The 27,236-nt window shown below is 45.5% G+C and overlaps 1 protein-coding gene across 1 annotated transcript in view; it reads left to right on the plus strand.

Moving 5' to 3' along the window:
• SUDS3 (SDS3 homolog, SIN3A corepressor complex component) overlaps positions 1-26,958 on the plus strand; it is a 35,463-nt gene extending 8,505 nt beyond the window's left edge. Inside the window, exons 5-12 of the mRNA XM_037156151.2 lie at positions 2,287-2,306; positions 3,535-3,691; positions 11,472-11,567; positions 12,477-12,538; positions 12,702-12,723; positions 13,869-13,974; positions 20,522-20,606; positions 23,577-26,958. Of these exons, the coding sequence (XP_037012046.1) occupies positions 2,287-2,306; positions 3,535-3,691; positions 11,472-11,567; positions 12,477-12,538; positions 12,702-12,723; positions 13,869-13,974; positions 20,522-20,606; positions 23,577-23,675 (647 nt within the window). The 3' untranslated portion in view covers positions 23,676-26,958. The remainder of the gene's footprint in view (positions 1-2,286; positions 2,307-3,534; positions 3,692-11,471; positions 11,568-12,476; positions 12,539-12,701; positions 12,724-13,868; positions 13,975-20,521; positions 20,607-23,576) is intronic.
• The last annotated feature ends 278 nt before the right edge of the window (positions 26,959-27,236 follow it).

Genomic DNA, 27,236 nt, shown 5'->3' on the forward strand with positions numbered 1-27,236 from the left:
GTGTGTAAACACAAATTCCCGTGTTTACAGGAAATCTTTGTGTTAAATTTTGAAGCTCCCATCAGCCAGCATTTCGATCACCGGTGCGGTGTTTGTTCCTGCAGTGGTGAAAGTAATGTTGGGTTTTAAAATGAGGTCCCGGTGCCGTCCGCAGGCTGCTGTCCTCTGCTTTCCCTTCCCATGACTTTCCAGCTTTCTGTTGGTGGGATCCTTCCTTCTCTCCCTCAGTGAGTAGATGATCCGTGGACACCAACAGATAGAGGAAGAGCTGAAGGGTGTGGGGGCTGCCGGAACAGTGGAGTTGCAGCTGTGAGCCTTCTGCCCATCCACGTCCGCTCCTGCCCCTGTGATTACCCCCCACCCCTCACCCGCCCTAAGGCCTTGAGGCATGTCCTTGGAACACCTTTAAGAGCAGTTCTTTTCCTGGAGCGCCCTTTCAGCAGGGAGAGGAGGTGGTGTGGTGGAGAGAGGCCTTAGGTCTAGGTTTTCCATTGCTTTAGGTAGTATGCTTTTAAGCAGGTATTTACTCTTGGAGCCTCAGTTTCCCCATCGTAGAGGGGAACTTACCTCATGGAATTGGTTTAAGGGGTAAGTAAGGAAAGAAAAGTGAAGTGAGCCGTTTTTCTTAAGCTAGAACTGCAGGGTGAGGATTGAGTTGTCCCTCCTGTCCTCACGTAACCTTTCCTGAACAGCGCCCACCCTGGTGGGAACGCAGGAGAGCACCTGCCTGGAGCTGCAGAAGGCACATTCCATGCAGAGAGCATCCACCTGCTTTAGTTGTGTCTGTTGTTTGGCTGCTTTAACTAAAACCACCGCCACCAACTCTAAGTGCTAATTGTCAGCGTGACTTGTTGGTTCAGGTGTGATTTCTCAGAATGGCACAGACTTCAGCCGTCCGGCTTGTTCCCGACGGTCCAGGTAGCAGTAACCATAGGAGTGAGCATGTTGGACTGGATGTGCCTGTGCTCATGTGCCCAGAGCTTCCCAGTGAGCAGGGCTTTTGGGGGACAGGGGTGGTTAGAAAATAATAAATGGCTTGTCCCTTTGCTTGGTTAATTTTCTCATTCAATAACTGTTATTTGACACATGAATTTTTAATCTGGAGACCCTGAAACTCAAAATCTTATGACGTGTGCGAAAGTGCATATGTGGTTTTTAAAAAATATTTTATTTAATTTTAGAGAGAGGGGAAGGGATGGAGAAAGAGAAGGAGAGAAACATTGATCAGTTGCTTCTTGCACGCCCCCAACTGAGGACCTGGCCCGATCCAGGCATGTGACCTGGCTGGGAATCGAACCCGTGACCCTTTGTTTCACAGCATGGTGCTCAGTCCTCTGAGCCACTCCAGCCAGCCATGTGTGATTTTTAATGGGGTAATGGCTCCATGGGATTTATCTGATTTTCAAAGGAGACCTTGGTGGATGTGACTAGCGCCCTCTGGAGTTGTCGATCTACCAGCAGTCTCTGTGGACCTTATGTAGCAGCTCCCTTGTCACCCAGGGAAGGTTAGAAGCCGGGGATCCATTTCGTTCCAAGTCCTAAGTTTGCAGAGGGCCCTCCTGTCTAGTGGTCTAGTGGTTGGGAAAGCTGCTGGATTAACATTTGCTAATTGCCTGGCACACAGTGGGTGCTAAATAAGCTGTTGAATGCTATGGGGTGGATACTTTCAGGTGTCCGAGAGGGTGGCGAGGAGAGAGGTGGCTTGGCAAAGGGTCCTCAGGAAGGGCCTGGTGGAGGAGGCTGCACTAGATCCGAAATTGCCGGTGGAGGTCTGGCCCTGAGCAGAGGCTCGGCAGCCTGAGAGGAAAGCCCAGGAGGGCTCAGAACCTCTGCCCTCTGAAATCTCGAGGACTGTCCTTCCTTCCGCCACACAGAGCCCTTCACACAGCGCTTTACAGACATCAGGGTTGACTCTGCTTCTGGAGTGAGTGCACTGCTTCCTCCTGACCCCTCTTGCCCTGCAGGACTGTTCGGAGGTGTGTACTGAGTGAAAGAAGAAGGGATAACTTTTATTTTTATTTCGTCAAGGTAGTTTGGTTTCCTGCTGCTTGTTTTTGCCCTTGGGCAGAACTGCCAGAACCGATGCTGCTCAGGGCCAACTTTTAAGTAGACACAAGTGCTTCTTGCTTCCTTCCCCTTCATGTATATCAGCACTTTACTGATGAAAACATTTGCTCTGGGTAATCGTGCCTTCAGAAAGCAATTACTGCTTCTAAATGAATCCTAACACACTGTCTAAAAAGGTGACAGCCTAGCGAATCTAATTGCACGTTTTATCTCTTTCAGAACTCTTCCTCCAGCTGGAAGTAAGTACCACGGATCTTCTGGGTTTGCAGGCTCTTTCTCAGTCTGGAATCTTGCTCTTGCCTTCCCAATCGGGGGCCTTTCCTTCTCTCACCAAATAGGTAGTTGGGAAGCCTCCAGCCGGAAGCCTTTGTCACTGTTCTGTTTGACGAAAGGACATTTGGTCTCAATTCAGAAATTCCGTCTACTCATTTGTTTGTTGGGCAGCCTCTGCATGCACGGGGGACTAGGGGACACTCACCTCTCACGGCTTTCTTGTTGCCTCGGATCTCTCAGTAAAGCCACTTGGGAGTACACCTGAACTCTAAGACCCTAATAATTTGTTACATTGGTCTTCGAAGGAGCCCAGTTTCTGAATTGGCTCAGTAGTTGAGTTTTACAGCTGAGACTCTGGATTAGCAGGAAAGACGGATTAAAAATTTCCTTTCGTTCAGCAGCTGTCTGGTGCTGGTTGTGTGTGAGGCACAGCACAGTGCTTGGGTGCAGAGCTGCGGGCCTGCACCTTGAGCAATGTACTGCTCCTGGGGTGGCTTGTGTGTGTGTGTGGGGGGGGCGGTTGGGAGGGTTGTGAGTGTATCAGAGCCACACGAGTGTGAGCAGATCAGGATTTATCAGAGCCACATTATTGGAAACCACTTCAGTACGGAAGCCAGTGCAGCACACGCAATCACAGCCTGAAAGACTGCATGGCCCGCCGGCACCGTGGCCTCCGTAAGCCCCCCTTGGGGAGATTTAGAAAGCGGACGTTTGTGCAGTTTTTACTTAGCGCACTTTCAGCCTTTGAGTGCTTTGGGTGTGGCCACCTAATAAATGTTCTGCTCTAGTTGATCTTTATCTGGCTGAGGCATCTTGATTCAGTTAATTTTGAATGTAGATATTTCACCTAGAATGTGCTATTTTCCTTCGACATTGTGTCCTTAAAGGACACACGAGCTATAAAATACAAGATGTGGAACAGAGGAACTACCTGAATAGCAAGCGAGATACGCTCATAAAAATGAGCAGAAATCGTGTGGTTTGAATTGAGGAAACAATTCCATTGTTTGAATTTCCATTCACTGGAAAACTGGCTTTCAGAGACCCCGCTGCTGCAGCTGTGCGTGGGGGGGCAGCTCCTTCTCATATTTCCAGTGAAGGCATTTTCTGTGCTCCTGGGTGCAGGGCCACTGCAAGGTGGAGCCCTGGCTGCCAGGTCCAGGTCCCCCTATTCTGTGTTTCTCTTTTGCTCAGACTGAACAAGTGGAAAGAAATTACATTAAAGAAAAGAAGGCAGCAGTGAAAGAATTTGAAGACAAGAAGGTGGAGCTGAAAGAGAACCTGATTGCTGAGCTGGAAGAGAAGAAGAAAATGATTGAAAATGAAAAGCTAACGATGGAACTGACTGGAGGTACGAAAGCACCAGCAGGGTCCTGGGAGCCCCGAGACGGGGGCGGGGTGGGGAGGTGGTCTGCATCCTAATTAGCTCCTTCTGTCTGTCTCAGCTCCTCATCAGAGCTGAGCAAACCAAAAGGAGAGTGGGCTTTGATGTGACAGGTCAGATTTCTAATTTAGTCTTGTAATGGCTGTGTGACTTTATTCAAGCCACTTAACGTCTCTGAGTCTATTTCCCACTCTGTAAAATGGGTTGATCACACCCTGTCTCACACAATTGTGGTTATTAGAAATGTGAGTGTCTAGTACAGTGCCCTAAACATAGCAGGTGTTCATTGAACTGGTAGACCTTTCATGGTAACTGTGACCTCTGGCTTACGCTTTATTTAATTTAATTCTTGGGTTGGCTGGCATTTGTGTCTTGTTTTTATTCACAGATTACTTACCTGAGTCCCCGTGCTGCTTTTTCTTTTGTTCTTTTCAGTCTGCCTTAATTACAGAAAAGACCTTGTTATCCCTTGACCTAGATGTGAGAACAAAGGCTTTGGGCTGTATCATCTATGCTATTAAATCCCTTCTCTCAGGCCTGACTGTGAACCTTTCAGGAAGAGTTGATACGATTTCAGCAAGGGTGGCCACACTGAACTCCTCTCCTGAAAAGGCAGTCGAGTTACATTGACTGGGAGCCAGTCCCTCCCTCGCCTTCTAGGATTTAGTAACCTGCATATGGAAACTCAGCAGGTTTAAGGGAGAAGCAGTATGGGCTGTCTCTTCTGTTGCCATATGTAGACCGATGAATCCTAGAAGAATACAGGGCAGGAATCGGCTTAAGTGAGCTATTTCGGATAGCTTATTTTTGAATTAGCAAAATTTCCATCAGCAGATAGCACGAGGAAAGTCAGTGGTGAGTCGGCCACCTGGATGTGTAAGTGGCACGCACGCCTCTGCACACCTCAGAACGTAGCCTTTATAGTCAGCCTGAAGGTACGGAGGCTCTGGCATGCCTGAGTTCAGGAGGGTCCATAGCGAATGCATCGTGTGTGCGTAAGTCCTTGCGCTGAGCTTTGAAACCAGAGTAACCATTAAGGCCTGTGTCTCCCCATCTGTATTTATGGTGCCGTGAACCAGTGGCACAAAGTGGCCTCCCAGTTGACCCCATGATACACCAATGAGAATGTGTATTATGGAAAGTGGGAACCTTGTTCCAAAAAAATGTCTCCTGTGATAGCTTCCTCATTGAGAGGTGTAACAAAAGGAGTGAATTCTCAAAGATCTGAAGGTAGCAGAAATGATTTGGGGGTGAGAATGGACGCTGAAATGGCATCCTCAGAGAGCACCATCTTGTTCCTGTGCAGTACCTTTTTAATTGGCCTGTGAGCACTGCAGTACCTGGTTTGGTACCAGCCTGCCTGCTTGTCTTCTGGCGTGCACACTGTTTTCTCCAGTGGTGGCTGTGGCTGGCATTGCCACCTCATCACTCTCTGCTAAAGCCACCAGATGTTCGTGAGCCTTTATTAGGCTCGTGGGAAATGCTGTTGGTTTATAGCTGCTCCCTTTTCATCTGCAGGGAAGGATATCATCACCATACCTGGGATTTGGCATCCTAATTATCGACGAGAGATAGACATTGTTTGGCCAGGCAGTTTTACAGCCGGAACATTAACTAGGACAGGAAGCATCCTCAGTGACTCGAGGCCGAGACTAGTAGAGTAGAAAAGACAAATGCGGGAGACCATTTGGAATGCAGTGCAGGAAATGACAGAGGTGCTCAAACCTAGCCAGGGGCGTTAAAGGTCCTGATGTCCGTCCTTAAGCCACTTGGTGCCCTTGGTTTAGAAAGCACTGCCAAGGTAATGATAGAGTGTCGAAAGAAGAGGCAGTGGAGCTAGAAGGATAATTAGCATTTCTACAGATGGTGCAGCTATGGTTTTGGATTAAAGGCCTGATTTCATTCCTCTCGCTGAGTGACTTATTTTGCCTTTGTGCTCTGATGCCCAATGTCAGCATTGCCCAGTTCTGCCCAGAAGAGAGATTTCTTCAAAACTCCTTTTCTGGTTCAACACGAAGATCTCTTGAAAAACAAAATGAAATAAGACCTATGAGACGCTTAGTCCAAGTAACCCATTGGAAATGGCTAGATCTGATGACCTGCTCTGTCCCAGCAGGACTTAAAGCATCTTTAGACCTCCATGGGAGTAGGAAGGTTCTCTTCACTGCCCCAGCCTCCATGGAGAGCTTCTGCGACAGCTGAGTGGTGTGTGTGGAAGGTGTATCATCAGTAAATCACCCAGGATAAGTTCTAGGCCACTGCTCCGTCAGCTTGAATGTGTATGAGTCACTTAGGGTTTTGGTAAAGCGCAGATTATGGTTTGGGGAGGGGGGCGTCTAGCATAGAGCCCGAGACCCTGCATTTCTCAGTACCTCCCAGGAGCTGCTGGTCGGACCTCAGTTTGAGCAGCGAGGTTACAGGTAGAAATTACTCCAGTGAGTTTCCTCTGCAGTTGAGGTGAGGTTATTAATAAGGAACCCAAATAATGGAGAATTTAACGAACTTGAAAATGTGGGGAGCTTTACCATCTTTAATTCATTTTTCCTCTTCCTGTCTTCAGGACAGCTGTCATTTTTTCCTTTCTTCCAACAGCTCACTAACTGCCACTTCATTTTCGTTTGAAAGTTCGTGCCCCACCAGATGCGCCCTCCTATCATCAGGCCCTTGGTGAAGCTACTCATGACCTCAGCAGAAACTGTTAGTTTCCTTCAGGAGATACTGGATTCACAGCTGGAGCCATGAGTAATTATAATACCAACATAGGAGCTCTGTTTCCTGAGTACTTACATTGAGCTGCCTCTACAGGCTGACAGATGCCGGTGAACCCTAGTCCTGTTGCGAGCTTCTGCGATGGGCTTTTCTCATTTGGCGTGGAGAAGACAACCTCGCTTTGAGGGTTGGCGCAAAGGTTACCTGAGATAGTGCTTCTGAGGTGCTCGGAAGAGTGGCTCGTGTGCAGAGTGAGCGCGTAGGGGCTGGGGAGTTGTGACCTGCTTCCGTTTCTGCGGCTCCCTGTGACTTGACTTGGCAAGGTCGGCTCAGAAGCAGAGCTGTTTGCCCCCAGCGCCCCCAGCGAGGTAGTCGGTCAGCCAGAATTGCTCTGACTCCCAGCCTGGTTTCTTCACTGCCACGTTCTGTGGACTCCCTGCATAGACCGTGGATTCCTGTGGCACTAAGCGACTCACGGAATGAGGCTCATAGCCGTGTCCTCGAGAAACTGGGGTTCTGATAGAAGACTGACCAAGTTCCCACGTCTCCCCCACACGCGGCAGGCAGTGTTGAGAGGGGGAGGGCTCCTAAACAGAGAAACGTTTGATGGGCTCGTTGTTACCATTGTAAAACCTGTAAGGCACTGTATTTTCGGACTATAAGATGCACCCCCCCCATTTGGGAGGAATAATGGTTGTTAATGCTACTGTTGAGTTCTCTTTACATTGGTGAAATGTTATTTATATTATTAAATATTTTACCACACTTTTTGCTTCAATTTTTTTTTTCCTATTTTCCGTCTCTAAAACCTAGGTACTTCTTATGGTCTGAAAAATACGGTGTATGTGGTTGTGTTGATGTAGGAGCGGTAAGTTTCACCCAATCCGTAACAGATGCCAGTGAGTGGGGAACCTTAGAAGTCAAGTTCAGAAGAAGTAGTCCCACACAAATACCCGGGGAAGGAGAATGGAAGAGGTGACCTGGATTTCGGGTGGAGTGGGCTTGTTCCCAGGATGTTCTTTACTGATGTTTAAAGTGGTGGAGCAAGGGCTTGGTTGGTTCACTCTTTAAATGCCACCCCTGAATTCTGGGCAACTTTGACCCAGTGGAGATTGGTTCCTCCCTGGTTTGGCCTCCAGCAATCGGCCTTGATTTGTGCAGCCCTCCCCCGACTCATCTCCTGTAGGCACCCATTTGTGGTTGTTACTGCAGCGCTAATAGATCACATTGGTAGCCTGCTGCCCTGCTAGGGAGCAGTGTGGGTGTGCTGGGGTTTGCTCTGGGTCTGTAGTATAATCCCATGTCACTCTGCCCCTGCTTTTTGGGTAGTTTCCAGTCTCCTACAGTATTTATTCTGTCATAGCTTTTCTTGTACTTTTATCCTTTTTCCTATAACTAATTTTTTTTTCCAACAGCTAGACAGGTGTAAGTTTGTTTTAGTGGTACACGAGCATGTTAGAACAAAGCTTTTAAGGTAGTAGTGCATTGCAGGCAGGTGAGCTGTTGGAGGGAGTCTGTAGGCCTAGGGAAGTGCAGGACAAAAGGCCTGCCAGTAAGTGGTAATTGTATGTTAATTGTGGGTAAATAATGTTTTAGGAATCTCTCTCCATAGGGACCATGCTGTAATGACCATGTAGCACGAGTTCAACCTGCGTTCCCATTTCTTAGCTGGCACAGCCATTGCTACCTGGGGAACACCTGTGTCTGTCAGGTTCTGCCATCCCACTCTCCTTCCTAGTAAGAAAAGTGTTAGGGTTTACACAATTAAAGGTCACTCACATGAGATGGTTTGGAGAGGTGCTGTGTACCTAGTTCTGTTGCTTGTTCGGTGTTTTCTGTCCCTTACACACTCTGGTGTAACTGTTCGATGTTCGGATAGATTCTGCAAATAGTATCCCAGTGAAGCAAACCTACAAGGGGCACTGCATGTGGGAGGCTTTCTGATTTGAGATGTTCTGTGCTGGTGCAGTTTGTCTGAGAGGAAGACTGAGTTCCTTCTCCACAGTCAGACTTTCCAAGGTCTGAGTTTCAGCTCCGGAAGTTTGATTTTGGTCGGTGGACCCAAACTGAGCCCCTTCTGGGACTCTTACTGGCCAGACTCGCAGGAGGCTGAGGCTGTAAATGCCAGCCTGTTGCTTCCAGCGAGTGACAGGCACTTGCAGCAGACTCAGACCCAGGTGGTCAGGACGCCCATCCCTCTGTACAGTCTCCCTAGAAGTCAGGCGGAGCTGGGATTGGAACAGAGCCGTTACTGTGTGGTTTGGGGCTGTGATACTCAGATGTTGCTCTCACCCCCGAATCACATCTTCCACCTGGACCAGTGGCCTGGCGTGCCCCCGCTCTGTCGTCTGCCCTGGGTGGTGGTGGTGGGGGCATGCCAGTAAATCGCATTGGCTTCTTCAGAGCACCTTCCTTCCGCTGAAGTGGCCCTTTGGAGTTAATTAATTAGGTTATTGTTGTGAGTAGGCTAAAAGAGTAATTGATTTTCACCATTTCCTAAGAAGAATTTGATTATATTTTTGGATTTGTGAGTGATGCAGTGACGAGTTTCTGGGCTTCTTGGCTGTGATTGGACTGGGTTATTACCAGGTCTTCAGCTACACTTGTACTTTGCTTACTTCTGTCATGCATTGCCCAGCCGCCCTGCCCCCCTGCCCTAGACGGGGCAGCCGAGGGGTGGGGCACATTGGGCTCACTCTGTTGTGCACAGGACATGCCATGGTGTTCACGAGTGAGCTACTTTTTCTCAGGTGCCCCCTGGGGTTGGGTCAGGTGGGCTCCCTTTACACCATTTTCTGAGTTAGGTCTGAACGCTGCCAAGCTGCACATTGACATCGATCGCCTTCAAGTCTGTAACTTCTACTTTAGCTTTTTGTTTGACCTTTTATTTTTACTTACTTATTTTTTGAGAGGGGAGGGAGAGAAACATCAATGTGAGAGAGAAACACTGATTGGTTGCCTCTTGTACACGCCCCAACTGGGGGCTGAACCTGCAACCTGGGCATGTGTCCTCACTGGGAATCGAACCAGCAACCAATTGCTTTGTGGGGTGATACTTAACCAAGCCACATTGGTCAGGGCTGCACCTTGACTTTTTAAAAACACCTTTGTATAGTTATTTTCATGACTGAAAATATGACAGTAGAAACTAGTGTTGATCAAACTCTTGTTATGGAAGGTGCTGTACTGAGAGCTTCACATGTATCATCTCCTGTAACCCTCACAACACCACGTGAGGGTGGTTTCATTGATATTTTTGTTTCATACACGAGGAAATAAAATACGTGAGACACACAGTATTTATGTAGCCTGCCTCAGGTCCCACAGCCGCAGCAGGGATTCAGACCACTGGCCAGTAAGTAACCGGAGAAGGGCGGCATCTTGGCAGAGGGTGAGAGAGTTCTTCTAGGCTGAAGCCCCCCCCCCACACCTTCCCCTTAAAGGTGCGTGTATGTTTGTCTTTTCTTCTACCCTCACTTTCAAGTACGCTTTTATGAGTATTCATTAGGTCTGCAGTTCTTACCACTTTACTTCCATTCTTCCTTGTGGGAAGAATATCAGTATTGCCCATTTCGGTTCTTAAGAGCGGCGTGCAGAAACGTTATTTGACTTGGTACGCACATTTATGCTGTACTCTTACATCCCACACTTTGCCATAGTGGTGGGGCTACATTTGAATTCTGCAAGGCTGACCTGTCTGCTCTGTTATTCTTGAGTTCCTTCATCTCATCGTGAGGCCGGGGTGGAATCGAGCATCTGTTGGGGGAAATGTCCCATATTTTGTGGCTTTGGCAGTAGAGGTTGGTACAAAAGCCTTGGTTACTGTCACAGTGGGGGATTGTGGAACTGTCAGGGGATGTTGTGTAGTTTACTGGGCAGGAAAGAGGCGCCTAGGCAGAGAGGACAGTGTGCAGAGTCTTGAAGACATAAGAAGTGTGGTGTCTTTGGGTAACAAGTAAGCTTAAAGCTCACATGTAGGGTTTGTGTGAAGGAAGGAGAAGGGAGGAAGACCAGAAATGCAGCCTGGCCTTTATTCCATAGAGCGGCAAGTCATTGAAGTATTTGAGCAGGGTGCAAAGGGATCTGGCTTGTGTCTTAGGAAGACCACTTTGAAGGAGGCGAGGATATGATGAAGGGTTGGAGTCGAGAGGCAGTTAAAAGGCAGAACTGCCATTACCTGGTGGATTTGATGCCTTGATGAAGGAACAGAAGTCACAGATGACAGATTTTGTTCTGCTTGGAAGGATGGATAGAGGCAGCGCCCTCGAGGCGAGCAGGCAGCCTTGGGAGGAGAGGCACTGGGATGCAGACTGACTGGTTTCCCGGGATCACCAGTTTTTAAAGGGAAGACCAGCAAAAAGGACCCCGAGGAGGCAAATCAGGAGAGGAGGAGAGGTGACAGTGACAGTGGCTTTGGGGGGGGGGGGGGGATTTTAAGGCAAAGAGTCTGTAGCCAGTGTCAGATTGCAGAGAGAAGTCAAGAAGAATGACAAGAGGCCTTTACTATGAGCCTTCATTGTATTGTACTTGATAGTCACATAGCTACAAAAGGTTACTAAATAAAATTAAGGGGTTGTGTTTATAAATGAAGATCTCATATAAAATTGTTGGCACTGCGGTCCCTGGCCTCTGACAACCTCCTGTGCAGGGGCTCAGTTCGCCTGCCCTCCATGGGAACAGCTCAGATGACCCCAAGCTTCCTTTCAGTGACTCTGTGGCTCTTTAAAGCTGAGGGAGGAGGAGGGAAATCCCTGGTTTTCAGGGCACTTCAGGGCCTGAAGCCGTTTCTGCAGTCACCACAGGGCGGGCTGCGTTTCTGAGAGGGATGTGTGTGCACTGGGGTCAGCCGGTGGAAACCTAAGCACAGTCTCTCTCTCTGTAACATGTGATGTGGGTGTCTGGCTTGGGCAGTGTGTGGGCCCGCCGTCTCCAGTACAACGGTGCTGATTGGGTGGCTCTGGGGCAGGTATTCTTACATTACAGAAATTCTCAGTGCAGTGAGGGCTGGGTAGATTTACACATTCCCTTCTTGCTGCAGATTCTATGGAGGTGAAACCCATCATGACCAGAAAGTTGCGGAGGCGACCGAATGACCCTGTCCCCATTCCAGACAAGAGGAGAAAGCCCGCACCTGATATCCGTCTGCATCAGCTTCCATTGCTTTTTTTCCCCTTAAGGCTACTGAGTCCTTCGTTTACCCCTTTGATAGAACACACGTGGTTATTGTCCTACAGGAAAGAGTCCTCAGTGGCTGCTGCTGTTAGTGGGAAGGATTTAGAGGGGGTAGTTATTGGGAAAGGTGCTTTGTGTTGGAAGCTCAGCCTGGTTTTAATACTCACTTGGAGATTCAGGGGCAACTGAAAATTCACATCTTTATTTTTTTCACCTGCAAAATGAGGATAGCGACAGTCAGCATTTTCTTCCTCGGTCATCTCTACCCCTGGATTGCACACTGTCGTTAAATTAAAGCAGACAAGTTTGGTCAGACATAAAGAAGCCCCTTTAAACCATAAAAATGGGAATGGGAACAGGGCACGTGGGGGCATATTGTTTCTGTCCCTTTTGAGGAAGTAAAGCCATTTGCAAAAAATCTTTTAGTCATTTGTCTGCCACCAGGAAAGGGCGTAACTCCAGGTCCCTTTATCTTCACAACTGAGAGTGGAAGTTGCTAGGGAAGATCAACCCTGTGTATGTATGTGAAAGTCGCTAGACCTTCAGAACAAAAGCACTTCATAAATTCAGGATGAAGTTCTTTCATTGTGTGCTGTGCTCACTATTAGTGCAGTTACCTATTGAAGCCCATTCCACCTTTGCATCATTGAAGTTTGTAAGATTGGGGGAGGGGCGGGTATGAGTCCTTTTATATACCTGGCACCACGACATTTAGTAAGAGAAACAAAAACTTCCAAGAGACAAGCTGTTATTGTAAAAATGTCATGCGGCGCGATTACATTCTGTAAACTGGAAAGCCTGGTACCACTTTGTTGAATTCTGTTTGCTTGGAAACCGTGCGTTTCATCTGCCTTTCTTTAACTCGCAACACCCCAGCTGAACTATTTGTTAACAGATGAACAGATCATGGAGGATCTGAGGACGTTAAATAAGGTACGGTTCAGTGTTTTGATTTATTTGAAAGCTTAGTAGGCTTGATACGATTTTCTGCTGTACTTTGTTCCCATATTACTGTTAAATCAATTTGATACCTTTGACATTGTAAGTTGCATCTGGAATGATTTTCTCTAAGATTTTTTTATTGTTCTTTCTACAGCTTAAGTCACCCAAGAGACCAGGTAAGTGCGTGACATTATTGGCATTTGTGAATTTTTTTATCACCTATTTGGAGAAGCATGCAAACACCTGGCAGGGGATTTTTCCGTTCTCAAATACAAAGTGTTCGTCTTTTGCCTAAAGGTAATTGTCGAGAATGCTGGAGAGAACCTTAAGTGCACCCCCGCCCGATTTTTTTAACCCTGTTATGTTAAAGCTGTTTTTGTCTTTTCCTTAGAATTTATTGTGAAAGAGACATTTGATTGATTGGCTGGTAAAGGCTTCCTTTCTGTGTGGGCTTCAGCCATAAGGTTTAAGTACACATTCATTTCTGAAAATGAAACCAGAAGGATTTGTCAGTGTTACCCTCTCTGTGGAGTTCAGTAGGAGGCGCTGCTGTTGCAGTGGCTTTTCATGGCCCGGCTCTGGCCAGGACCTTGCAGGCCACTCCCAGTCCCAGCCTGTGGGAGGGGCCAGCCCAGTTCACGGTTATTCCTTCTGGAGCAGCACTCGAGAGTCAGCGCTTGGCAGGCCCTGGGGTAGAATTCTGCACGGGCAGGGGGTGTTTTAAGCACTGTAATTACTCATACATCCCTCTATTCACCATGTCTTGGGGAAGGAAACAAGATTTTTCTTTCTTTAAATAATTTTCTCCTGAGGGCTGCTGTGGGCTACAGAGAGGGCCCGTGGGTCTAAAGGCAGGAGGAAAGGGGTTATTTGAGTAAGTGTGTGGATTTAAACCACTGTAGCTGCTAGCACTGTATTAGTTTGACTCTACACACACTCAGTAGCCTGCTCCACCTAGAAGTTACTTCGTTAACTTCTAGAAATAAATTTAAGATTTACCAAATTCTCCTCCTTTTGGGCTTCTGATGGTCACTGGGACTTTAGTTCTACTCCATGTGACCTTGGGCAGATCGCTTAGCCTGCCCGAGCCTCGGGTTCCACTTCTGCTCACCAAGGCTAATCTTGCTGACCTCACAAGTTTTCTTGAGGGTTGTTAGATGTGGCATACAAGAATTTTATTGAATTTCCATTGTTTACAACAAAAGGGCTCGATGATTGTGACTGTTAGCACCTGTTAGTAGCATTTCAGCTAAAGCACATTACTGGTGGACTCACGTTTGTCTCGTGCCCAGTCGCTGAAACGTTTCTTTGGTGTCTCCAGCCTCCCCGTCCTCTCCCGAACACTTGCCTGCCACACCTGCTGAGTCTCCAGCCCAGAGGTTTGAAGCCCGGATAGAAGACGGCAAACTGTACTATGATAAAAGATGGTACGTTGTTGGAGAAAAGCATAGGTTGGTTACTTGTAAGAGTCTCAGAACCACTTGGAGAGAGGGCTGGGCTATAGTTGTCATTTCAGAGCATGGCACCTGCTTAACTTACGTAGCATTAAAAGTGGAGTAACATGGTGGGGAGGTGGGCTGGGATGGGAGTAAAAGACAGAAAACTGTACTTGAACAATAATTAAATTTTTTTAAAAAGTGGAGTAACATTAAAATGGGTGTCAGTAGTTGTTTGGTTGTTGCTACTTGTTAGATCTCTGAAGGCAGTGTTTTCCAAAATGTGTTCTTCTGATGGTGCCCCCGCTTCCTTGCTGTGTTAGGATTTACAGACTTAAATCTTTTGTGATGCTTCTGTAGACCAGGGCCAAGGTTTATGCTCTCCTCTGTCTTCTCTTCACTCTGCCCCTGTGTGCTAAAATCAACAGGTCTTCTGTGGAGAAAAAGATTTTGTGGTTCGATGAGTTTGGGAGATAACCATGTTCATTTAGATAAATGGGTTTCCCCATTGTAGCCCTTCTTGGGTCCTCTGATGTGCTCATGTGCACTGTGAATTTCTAGGGTGTTACTAGGTGTTAGGGATTTGGTGAGGGACCCCTTTGTGTGCTCATCCAGGAACATACTTGGGGGAATTGTATTCAAAAACATTACTAGGTTAGATTGAAGAAGGGTCAAAACCTTTAGACCACCTGTATTTCCATGGGAAGAAAATGGCAAAATAGTATGAAAGAACCATAAAAGCTCATAAATGTGTTCATTTGGCAAACATTTAGTCTGCTTTGTAACTAGGCATTCGGCAAGGTATTAAGTTACCTGGATCCTGCCACCTTTTCCCAGCTGCTTTGAGATATGTCTTTACTCATTGTCCATGTGTGGCCTGTTCCTAACTCAGTTTAAGTCATGGTGGACATACATTTGCATTCTTTTGCCTTCCTGCTTGGTTATGTGCAGAATGTTTTTCTGGGTTATTGTATGCTCCCTCTAATGATTTATAATGGCTATACAATGACCTTTTGAGTTTCAGTCCATTTATTTAACCAAAGATTCCAAAATTTGACTAATGCTACTTTGACTTTTTTTGAGCTTTCTTAACAACAACAACAAAAAACCCTCACATTGTCTGTCAGTTACCTTGTAATACTGTATTCTAAAATGGACAAAAAGTGCTTAGTGACCTGAGATAAATCAGTTCCACGTCTTAGGTTACAGTGGCTAATTATCCGGTGGGTGATGAAGGCTTGCTCTATTCGTAAGCCTGGTCTTAGTGCCTTCTCTGCCCAACTTACCGAGCTGTTCTGTGGCTGCCCTGTATTTTAATGCTGCTTATGAGAGCAAATCACCACTAGGTGGCAGGCTCTAACAGCGCAACACACTGGGGGCAAAGTAAGATGAAAAATGTTTCAAATAATAAAAACCAAATAACCTTTAAAGATCAAGCCCACACATAAGAAACATCTTCAAAAATGATGAGATTTGTAACTAACATTTTTATGGATCTCGAGTCCTAAAGCCATGTGATATTTCAAATAATGTTCATTTTGTAATCGCATTGCTTTAGATCTTCCTCTTTCTGAGGCTTAATCCTTTAACTTCATGAGACGTGTCTTGGGGGTGAAAGTGCTGTAAAATAAAATTCTCATTTTTCTAAAGAGAGGACCCACCGTGGCTGGTGTTTGAGGATATGATCAGAGTGGTCAGGTTTGCTGTACCGGACCCCTTTAGCGTTTGGAAGGAATTTCACCATCTTTCTCACAATTTAAAACAATCTTTAAAATAAGGTTTTTGGGAGCATTTTACTTTTTCAGTGAATTTAAAGCTGCTTTTATTTTATTGTTAAATATCGAGGCTTTTTTCCTTCTGTATTCTGTGTGTTTCTCTTCTTTGGCCTCGGCAGTGGAAGTTCATGACACACCTGTCGAAGGGCAGGTCGGGTCCCTCCCTCCTGTATTTGGACGGTGTTCATCGGACTCCTGGCCCACACGTTTTGCCAATACAGACCCAGCCTTCCTGTCTCGCCAGCTCTGGTGTTTGCCTTTGGTGTCCTTGTCAGTTGGAGGCTGCCATTTTTCCTCCTTTTTCAGCATTCACAGCCTGTGGCTGAGAGGTCAGCCGCACCGCTTTGTGTTCTTGCCAGTAGTGTGTGGAGCATTTTGGCGAAACACGTTTCATTGAGTTTTAAATGACTTCAGCAAAATGACTGTGGTTCAGGCTTCTCATCTTGGCAGGAACACTTATCAAGCTACATTTCATTTTGAAAGATAAGCATCTTCCCTTTGCTTCGGTCTCATACTGCTTTTAAGGCATTTTATATCCTGCTGTAACTTTTCCTCACATTTTTGATTTGGACTAATGACCCTTCTTAGTACTGTGAAAGTAGCTGATATTTAAATTTAAAATAACTAACTGATGGTGCCAGCAGACTGTTTATTCTCTCCTCACGTTCTGTCTGGGGCTGCTAACGTGAGTCAGAAAAGAAGTCACCCACTTGCTCCAGTGGATTTAACCCTCTAGCCTTCTACTGGCACAAAAGACTATTAACTCAAAACAGTGAATATTTACACCTAGAATTGGGACCCCTTCAGGCTGTAACTGTGATGTGGTCTTTTCTTTTGAAGAGAAACAGTATCATCCGGACTCCCAGTAAGGCACAAAATTAAATGATTTCTACCCCCTCCCTGCCCCACTTTTTGACCCAGCTTCTACAGAAATTGCTTTCTTCCATCGTAGTAGTGGTGACTCCAGTTCATTGGGTTTAATAGCAGAGTCAAAGCTTTAAGAGCGTAATTGTAGGGATTCCCAGGTCAGAATTTCCATTAGTAATAAAGTTAGCTCGACATTTAGGGCTTGTCCTCTGAGGCTATTTAAAGTTTTTTTTTCAGCAGAGATGAGTTATATCTTATAAAATGGGTTAATTAGCAAAAAGCAATAATGTACATTTTTACTTATTTAGCTCAGTTGATGTTGCTTTTTAAACATCTTTTATGTTCTAACTGTATTTTGAAATTTTCCCTGCTCTTTTATTAGCCCTTAGAAATTGGAAGATATATTTGTATTTTAAAGTTGTCATGTACTTTTTGGCTTTGTTTTATTTTATTTTAACTTTTTAAGACTTTATTTTTTAGGGAGAGGGGAAGGGAGGGAGAAAGAGGGAGAGAAATACTGGCCTGCAACCCAGGCATGCGCTGTGACTGGGAATCGAACCCATGACCTTTGGTTTGCAGGCCAGCGTTCAATCCACTGAGCTACACCAGCCAGGGCACTTTGTGGCCTCATTTTAAAAACACCCCTTATATGAGCACTGAGGACTTAATCATATTTTGTGGTGTATAATGCACACTTTTTTTGCCCAAATTTTTGAGGGAAAAATAAAAATGCGCAATATACATGGGCATAATGATTATACACCGTGGGTGTGGCAGTGGGTGTAACAATCTCGTGTGTAATGCACACAAGGTGGGGTGTGCATTGTACACGGGAGTGCATTCTGCGTGGGGGAACACGGTGTTTTTTTCAGAGAATTCAGATAACTCATTTATTTTTTTTATTGTTTTATTTTATTCTTTATCAGAGAGAAGGGAGAAAGAGAGAAAGGGAAAGAAACATTGGTTGCTTCTTGTATGTGCCCCCATCAAGAACCGACCCTGTAACCTAGGCACGTGCTCCGGGGGTTGGCCCGAGACCTTTCACTTTGTGGGATGACAGCCGGCCCACTGAGCCCCGCCCGTCAGAGCGTGAATGCAGATGTTTTAATAGATCTGACACCCAGGGGCGATGGTTCCCCAAGGCCATAGTGTGGCCCATGAGTGTCTCCTGGAGGTTCCAGAGACTCTGCTTCAGGAACAGGTGGGAATCAGTTGGGTTGGAAGTGGGCCTCTTTGAGAAACATGCTGGCCAGCTCTCCTGTGGAACAAACAGTGACCAGTGGTGGACATTGAAGCTACCTCCATTTGGGGATCCCAGAGCCGGCACTTTGGGGAGGTGGCCAGATGCTTAATTGCCAGACTGCTTCTTAGGGGTAAGAGACGGATTGCATTGTTTGTTGCTGGTGTTCACGTCTAAGCCAGTCAGGTGCGTGGGGTTTGAACTCTGAGCACATCTGAACAAAAATGCAACACATCTCAGGAGAATTGTTTGAATACTCTCCCAGAGGTAATCGATGTCTTTAATAGGCATTAAGGTAAAATTTGTGACATTAGGTTTTCTTTCTACACTGTCTTACTTAGATATTGTCCAGTATCATGATTTGAGGAAATATTTACTTTTTAATGTAAATAGTACCTGTTAATTCTAGAAAACAGAAAGCTATGCAGTAAAAGGAATACCATTCTAAATTTACATTTCATATTTTTATAAAATTTTAATATACATTTTAACACATAAATTTTACTAGTTTTTTCTGTGTGTATATGATACATATGTAACATTCATATTTTGTTACAGATACAGGAATATAATGGGCACATTTATTTAGCAGTATATTGAGTGTGTTTCCACAGTAATAATACACTTCTGTGCCACATCAATGACCTTCCTTTATTAAAGTATTTAGAATGTAGTATCAGAATGGCTTTAGGCTAGTTGCCTGTTGTTTCGTGTTTTTTATCTATGTAATAAGTCACAATCCCTGTAGAATAACTGAGTGTTCTCTCTATATTTGTATTCTAACCCTTTAGATAGGACAGTTGAATTAGACGTGGGAGGGAAACTCAAGTCTGAGTTCTGCCGTGAACTAATTCAGCCATTCCTCATGCACTGTACAATTCCGAGCTTGCAATATTACATATTTAGCATTATTGAAGGTCCCCTAACCCAGTTTACCAACTGATCTCTGGCCAAAAGCAATTTGAAGCTGGATGTAAACCAATCTTGCCTTTCTAATTGTGTTTATGATTCGATTTTTTTAACTGTTTTCGGGAAGTAAATTGACTTGGAAACCTTAGTTTTCAGTTCCTAAGTAGCAGATTAAAGAGTGCTTAGAACCTAGATTGGAAAAAGCTGATTGTGGGAGTGAAGTACATCCTTCACCATAATGTCTTGGCAGCAGATTACTTCATTATACCAGGAGACAGTCTGCTCTCTTTTCCCACGGAAATAATGATATAAATGCAGTGCTTTGCTGGGAGATGAATTTTGGTTTTAGTGGAGTTTACATGAGTTAGTGGGTCTGTTAAATCAGATCCTTGCAGCCAGAATGAACCAAAGGTTATGTTCTTGACTGAACAGGTGCTGGCCCAGGCCAGGCCTGCCAGCAGCAGCTCAACTGGTTTCCAGCTCCTGTGATCCAGCAGCTGCTCCTTCATCCTGTGGCAGCTGTTGCTGTGCCATTTGGCTTTTCTCTGCCTTCCTCACTTTCATCCTTGGCCTTGGCCCTGAACTTATAGAAGTTGAAGGTGGTTCTGCATTATAGGCCAAGAGAATAGATAAAAGAGCTAAAGGGGCAGTGCCTGTGGTGTCTGCTCCCTTTAAAGCAGCGCCCCTGACTCACCAGGCCCCACTAGACGCTCTTTGGCGCATGTCGCGGTGCTCAGTGTCACCCAGTTCCTGTGTGCCAGGTGAGAGTGTTTCACAGCCTTCACTGCCGCTGCCTTTGAAGTTCCAAGACAGTGGGGGCTTGTGGCCTTGTTCACTGTCTGCCTCCAGCCTTCAGCGTAGTCAGTGGTGCACAGTAAGCGATTAATGAGTGTTTCTTGAATGAGTGACCAAGTTAAGGGCTGAATTTGGCCTTCTTGTTAGGGACTTATTGGGTGAATGGGAAATAAATAACAGGACAAACAGTTTTTAAGTCCTTCTGTTCATTTTTGTCTGCGCAGCCTTCTTCAGTATTCTGGGGTAAAAACAGGTTTTAGTTGAAAAATGATAATTTACTTTTTGAATTGAGTCATATAGTCCAAATAATAAAGTAAAAATAGAGTTAATTTCCTGTCCCTTTTCTTGGCCCTCCCCCTCTGTCTTTGCAGAGGAACCAGGGAATGTAAAAGGATTAGGAGGTCATCATCTAATCTGAGGATGGAAGCCTTTAAATTAAACCTGAAACTCAGACTCTTTCTCAAATACCAATGGAGACTCTTTTAATTACATTTTTTGCTGTGGTCTTCTCTTCTTTTTCCTTTACTTCCATTCCTTCCTAAAAAAAAATCTGTGCTTTTAACAATACTAAATTGTATACCTAAATTTTTTTAAGAAGGTAGATCTTATGTTGAGTGTTTTTACCCCCCAAAAACAATAATCATAATAAAGAGGACAGGTGGAAACTTTGGGAGGTGATATATACAAGGGTGGGCAAAAGCAGGTTAATAATAAATAATACAATAGTTAATAAATTATTCATAATACAAGAATAAACTGTTTCACGTGCTCACAATGTAAACCTACTTTTGCCCACTCCTGTAGGTCTGTGGCCTTGATGGTGGTATGGTTTCACAGGTGTATACTTTGTCCCCATAGCTTTGTATACATTAAGCATGTACAGTTTTTTTACATTTCAGTAGTATTTCAGTAAAGTGGTTTAAACAGTGAACTTGTATTCTGTCTTTGGCAGGTACCACAAGAGCCAGGCCATCTACCTGGAGTCCAAGGACAACCAGAAACTGAGCTGTGTGATCAGCTCTGTCGGAGCCAACGAGGTAGGGACCAAAGCCCCTCACTCTTTGGGAAAATGAAAGGCGACCCACATGCAGTGTGAGGGCCACTGAGAAAGTACAGTGGAGTCACGCGTTATGTATGGGTTGCAGTCTAAGGTCAGCACTTTCAGGCAGAAATTGCATGTGGGCAAAATCGCCTTTGAAAATCCCTCACTCTGCTTGACCGCGGCATATGCGGGTTTGTGTATTCCTTGTATCTGTGCACTCCCTGTACAGTGATTGCATTGGGAACCACTGGCTAGACAACGGGAAAGAACAAAAGGCAAGTCTGTTTGGTATCTGTGCTTCCAAATTCTACTGTTTTTTTAAGGTAACCAGCTACTGAGAATGGAACCTGCCTGTGGAGTACACTCCCTCTCTGTTACTTCTCTAGAACTTTCTCGTGTACTAATAGGTTTGTTTCATGCTGTTGAGGTTTGCATTAAGGCACCTGGCACAGGGTCTGGCACACAGTAAGTGCTCGATAAATGGGGCTGGCCCAGTCTGGCCCACACACTGCTCCTCGCCTGCTGCCCTCCCAGTCTGACACGCCCTGTGTTGCCCCTGAACACTGAGCTTCCAGGCTCATGCCCTCAGTTGTTGGGTTCCTCCAGTCACTGCTGAGCGGTGGGGCCTGGGTTGTACAGTCAGCTCAGAGGGGTGTGCTCAAGGGCGGCATGGCCCACCTGTGAGTTCTCTGACTGGCCCTTCCTTGGGAGGCTGTCAGCAGAGTGTGACCTGTATTGTTAGTAGTATAAAAAAAAAAAGTTTAGAACTTTAATGTCTGGATTGGCTTGATTTTTTTTTATCAGTCCAAAAATGTCTGCAGTGAAATTGATTATTGCGTGTCTGCCCTCTAACTTATTTGTGCCAGTGCACAGTAAATCGAATGAAACCGGATTACGGAATGACTGAAGCCTCTTCTATTCCCCCAGCTTCCTGAATTGAAAATGTGACTTAAATGTGACTAGTTTGCAAAATGATTGTTTCCTTAACGGTTAGGGAGAGCCTTCCAGGTAAACGAATGTCATTCTTCTCTGTGCTCAGGATCTGTGTGTCGCCTTAAGCCAAGTCCAAGCCAGAGCAGGGGACCTCATAGAGACGCTTGCTGCTTCCCAGCAAGAAGTGTTGTGATCTCACAGAAGAGCTTTGGTGCCTGGCTGTGCGGGGTGCTGCACAAAGCGCGTGTTGCCCTCTGGTACCTGAACCTAACTTCAGATCCATTGCACTGTTCTCCCTGACACCTCAAGACTTTTCAGGAAACCAGAAATGCAAGCTGGGTTTTTCTGTTTCTCTGTTGAAGAGAGTTGCCTTTTGACGCAGTAGAGTGTCAACGAGGTCTGACAAGGAAACAGTGGCACTGAGACATGTCCCCTGGAGGGGAGACACCTCACTGCATCAGAGGCATGCAACTCTGGTAACAGGAAACTTTCTCACTTTTTGGAGGTCTTCCAGCTCATTTTTCAGGTCACATCCTAAGTGACGCTGGAGCTATTTGGCCTTTGCATAACTTGATCCTGGGCAGAATTGGTGGGTGCATCTGAGCGTGTTGGTGACTTCCCAGTTCAGCCCTCCTGGAGGTCGGTTTGTACTTGAAAATGGTTCTACAAGGTCCTTTGGAGGTTCAGCTTCATGTGAGGTCTCTATTTTTAAACCAGAGTATATTAGACTTCAAAGTTTCTCTGTTGCTAAATAATCACAATAAAGAAATTGAGATGAAACTGAGAATAAGCATTTTTTAAAAGCTGAAAACTCAGTGGGGGGGAGAAGATAGATTTGTAAACTTGTACTTGGATATATGTGTTGCAGATTTTTTAAAAAAATATTATGTTGATTAAAAACATGAGAGAATTGATGAGAAGAATCAGGGCCTGGTTTAATGCAGGGGAGCAAAGGCTTTGATGTCAGGCACCAGGGCTTACACTGGACACGCGACTCAGCCTTGCTCTTCTGTAAAAGGGGGGCAATGCTAACACTTCATGGTGGGCACGGGGTGGGGAACTGTGAGGATGAGGTGGTGCAGCTTGATCAGCATAGTGTCTGGCACACAGTAGGCCCTTGCTCAGGTGTGACAGCTCTCCTTCTCATTCCTGGCTGCAGGGGTGCCCCTTATTGAGCGCAGTGGTCAGCTCTGGCAGTCCGCCTGCTGCTGAAGTTCATTCTCAGTTCTACGGAAGGATGTGTCTGCCTGTCAAATGCAAGGCGTGACTCCCTCTGTGGGAGAACACTATGGTCAGGAGGGAAGGCCTGTCTGAAGCTAATTTAACATTTGCATGATCCTAATTGGGCCTTATTTCACTCAGGGGCATCTTTTTTTGTTATTATTTTTTCCTGTCACAACTATTATCCTTAATTATCAGAAAACCAGTATTGAAAGGTTATAATATTAAAGTCCCTTGAGGTAAGGGAAATATTTCGTATATGTATCTTGAATGTTGGTAATACTGTAGTCAAACCAAATCTAAAAAGTAGAACCCAATATTTTTGTGCTTCCCATTTAAATTTATTTATTTATTTATTTTCAGAGAGGGGGGGCAGGGAAAGAGAAACGGAGAGAAACATCGATCTGCCTGAGAAACATCTATGGGGTTGCCTCTCGCATGCTCCCAAATGGGGATCTGGCCTGCAACCCAGGCATGTGCCCTGGCTGGAAACTGGCCTTTTAGTTCACAGGATGGTGCTCGATCCACTGAGCCACACCAGTCAGGGCTCTTTCCGTTTTCTTTGTCAGAAATGTGAGAGAGATGGCGGGGAGAAATGAGATCAAGGGCCGATGCCTGCTGTCTACACTAGGGGTGTGCCTTTAGGAGGGCCAGAGGTCAAGGACGTACTTCCCAAGGCCTCTCAGGTTGACGGGAGGAGGTTGCCAGTTTTCTGCCTACACATAACTTACGCAAAGATTTTCATGCTCTGGAAGACTTCCTCCTCAGTCTTAGCCTCTTTCACCTTGTTCCCTTCCCTTCTCCCCTGCAGATCTGGGTGAGAAAGACAAGCGACAGCACCAAGATGAGGATTTACTTGGGCCAGCTTCAGCGTGGGCTCTTCGTGATCCGCCGGAGGTCAGCGGCTTGACTTTCTACAGTGCTCGCCTTCCCTTGACCTTTTTTCTGGAGTGGTTTTTGGTTTTTGGTTTTGTTTTGTTTTCTTTTCTTTTTGATAGAAAGTTTTTAACTTGGGAGTTGCTCCTTGGCCTTGGAAAATGGAGAGCACTGTTGTGGATTCTGCAAGGCACTCTCGTGGCCCGTCACTCCCACCTTTGTTTCATTCTTGCTGCCTCGACTTCCTCCAGCCAGCAGTCAGGAGACGATTTTACTTTCAGGAGTGTCGGGAGTTTGATTTACTCACTTGGTTTTTATTTTTGTTTTTTGTTTTCCTCCAAAGCTTCCTTTGAGTTTGAAGGCGCATTTCTTTTTATTATCTTTAGGTCTTTCTACCCTGAAGAAGAGCGGGAAGGGGTACACTCTACAGTGCATTTTCATGCGTTGAGTCTGATTAGTGTGTCACATAGCTACTTCCCTTGTCGAGCCCAATTTGCTGTTTCCGCAGCAGCTCGGGGGAGAGGTCCTAGCAGAAGGAGATTAATTCTCCTGGCTCTCAGCTTGCTCAGAGAAGTAAACGCCTCGTGTAACATCTGGCACATGCCATCCTCCCCCCTGGCTGAACGACAGAAGCATTTGCCTCGGGGACTACGTGCACTGAAGTAATTGGGGCTGCGGGGAGGGGGTGTTTCATATTCATAATGTGCCGAAGGTACCATATTTTAAATGTTATTTAATGCAAGTGGTTTATTCACACACCATTGTTCAAGCTCAAGCTGGAACAGGAAGTGGTCATTTCAGATGGTTTCATTTGTAATTCATTTCCCCTGTTCCAGAGTGGGTGAAGTGGTACCTGCCACAGGCTGATTATCTGGGTTATCTGTTGAAGGTGGGGAAGCGAGGTAGATAGTGCAATAACCAGTGATCTATAGACTCTCGCTCATAATTCAAATCGCACTCTCGTCACCGATGCCATTATCGTGCATTGGCCATTTCAAACCAGTGGAACCCTGTCGGCGCTCGCAGCCTCCAGGAGATCTCCCAGGAGGTCTGGCCCAGGGCGAAGACGGAAGGCTGTGCCGTGGCTGCCACTGAACCTGCACTCTTACTCATGGGTCCTGATGAGACAGCCTCCCCTGCACTCCCTGCCTCCTTTCCCTCATTCCTACAACTAGAGACGTGAGTCGTTGGGTGATGGGGTTTTTTATATAGTAGTTGCCACCTTATGATGCTTACAAAGTTTTGGGGGTTAGAGCAACTGTTAGCATCTCTGTAGGCAATCAGTAGACTTTATACATCCTGGGAAACCTTTGTAAATAACTTCTTTGGTCTCAAGTGATCCCCCCGTGTTGTCTCTTGATCTGCACACCTCAAAGCAAGTTGTGGGGCCGCGATGACAAGTCAGTCACCTTCTCCAAAGTCCTGGCTTCGACGGAGACCAAACCCTACAGACGCAGAGTAAAGACTTGTGAAGATTTATTTTTGTTTTAATTTAAAGTTGATTTTTTTCTTCCTTTTCCTTTTTTCTTTTTGGTGTTGGGGTCTCATTGAAAAACAGGATAAACAATGCTGTTCATCAAACATTGTCTGGACCCTCTGTGTTAGCTCTGCCCCCCAACCCCATTGTTAGGATGCTGACTACAGTGGACCCAGTCCATGGTGAACAGGGACTTCACCTTTTGTTTCTTGGTGGCCTTTGCTCTTTGGGGATCTCTCGCTTGCATTGTCACCATGGTATGTGTGACATTGTATGATATCAGGTAGCTGTTGGTTGTTATCCAGCGCCCTGTGATAGAAATCCTTTAGGTATATTTAGTGTGTGTTGCCACTGAAGCTTTGTTTGTTTGTTTATTTTTGTCCTCCTAAAGTACACCAAAGTTTGTTGTTTTTTTGTGTGTGAAAAGATTGTATTGATAACTGTTGAGGGTTTAGCAGTGAGGCAGCAAGTTGCCATTTTTCCTTGCCTAGTCTGATGGCTCCTTTGTCTTTTGTGAACTAACTTTATTTGAAGAGCAGGGTCTGGCACTTTGGCCTCTTCTATAAAGTTGCGGGTGTTTGAGGCCACAGTTAGGCACGGCGTCTGTCCCATCACTGCCTTCTGTGCTTCCGTGTCCGCACAGCTGGTAAAATTATGATCTGGGGAAATGGAGGGAAATGTGACGTGGCTGTGGGGCCCGGCACCGTGAATTATAGTCCTGACCCCGGGTATTTATTAGTTTTTTAATGTGATCACTCCAGAGATGAGAAAAATCAGCATTTTAGCCACTCAGGCCCCCTCCTTAGGAGATGGAGGAGCTTTTGTGATTGGCAGCGTGACCTAGAGGGAGAAACAGACTTCATGGTTCCTGGAATAAGAGGGGCCAGCTTTTAGCCCAGGTGGCCATTCTTATTCCAAAAGGTCTGTCTCTCACTAGATGAATTCCCAAATTCCAGCTGTTTCCTGCAAGTGGTACTTTAATAAAGGTCGGTCCAGACAATTCTGATCATGAACCTGTATGTGTGTCATTCTGATTGAGAAGCTGTATGTTTGTGGTTCTGCTCGAGAACCTGCATGTGTGTTATTCTGATGGAAGAACCTGTAGGCGCATTTGGCTCACGGCATCTGCCTCAAGTACACAGTGTTTGCTGTTGGTGTGTCCCAGTATTTATTTTACCTCTTCTCGGAGGTTTTGTGTATTTCCCCAACTCCCTCTCTCCCTAAGCCAGTGTCCTCTTGAACAGTTTCTGTATTACTGTAGCCGAACCAAAGCCGGGATATTTTTATTTGTCCGGATACTAGTATTTATGGATGTCTAACTACCTAATGTAACTTAGTTAGGAAACAACAACAGACTTCTAACTGGGGCTGGTGCGAGATACCAGAGGCTGATCTGCAAATCGAGCTACTCACATTTGTGTGGGAGATGCTGTGTTCAGGATTGGGTGACTTTTCTAAGAAATACGGGGGAGGGTTGGTTGCATTTTTAATCTAACTTGGGGGAAAAGCCTATTTTTTACAATGTTGTTGGTTTTGTTTTCTATTAACATTTCTTTTAGCCTTGAATTTTTACTAAATTTCATCCTGATTTAAAATCTTGTTTCTAATCTGGGAATTTGAAATCTTGGTACTTACTTAAATGTTACACCAATTTTTCCAGAATTCAAACCACTTTAATATCAGAACATGGTTTTAAAAAATTACAGCCATTTCAAGCAGCTGGTAGGCTTTTTATACAATAACATCATTAACTGGTACCGTTAAATGTTCTGAGAGGTGAATGTAAAATGTAAGAAGTACAGCTTTTTAAAAAAAAAAAACAACAATAAACTTTCAAAGAGAGAACCAACATGTAGTCTGTGTTATGTCCATCGACTTGATAAATGATTGAAATTTATTTCACGTTTTTCCTCCATTGACAGTGGGGAAGGGATTTGGGAGGAGGGAGAAGTGTGCTAGACATTTGCTCGTTGTTTTTTTTTTTAAGAGATAAGGAGTGATGTCAAAGACTAACTCTCAGTTTTATGAAGAGCAGTCTAGGGGTGCTGACCCTTAAATAAAGTGTCCTCTCCTTGTGGGAGAGTCTTAAATGATCTGATTAAAAATTGAGTAAATAAA

Source organism: Artibeus jamaicensis, unplaced genomic scaffold (genome assembly GCF_021234435.1).
Source record: "Artibeus jamaicensis isolate MK-2021 breed Jamaican fruit bat unplaced genomic scaffold, CSHL_Jam_final contig_525, whole genome shotgun sequence".
NCBI lineage: Eukaryota > Metazoa > Chordata > Mammalia > Chiroptera > Phyllostomidae > Artibeus > Artibeus jamaicensis.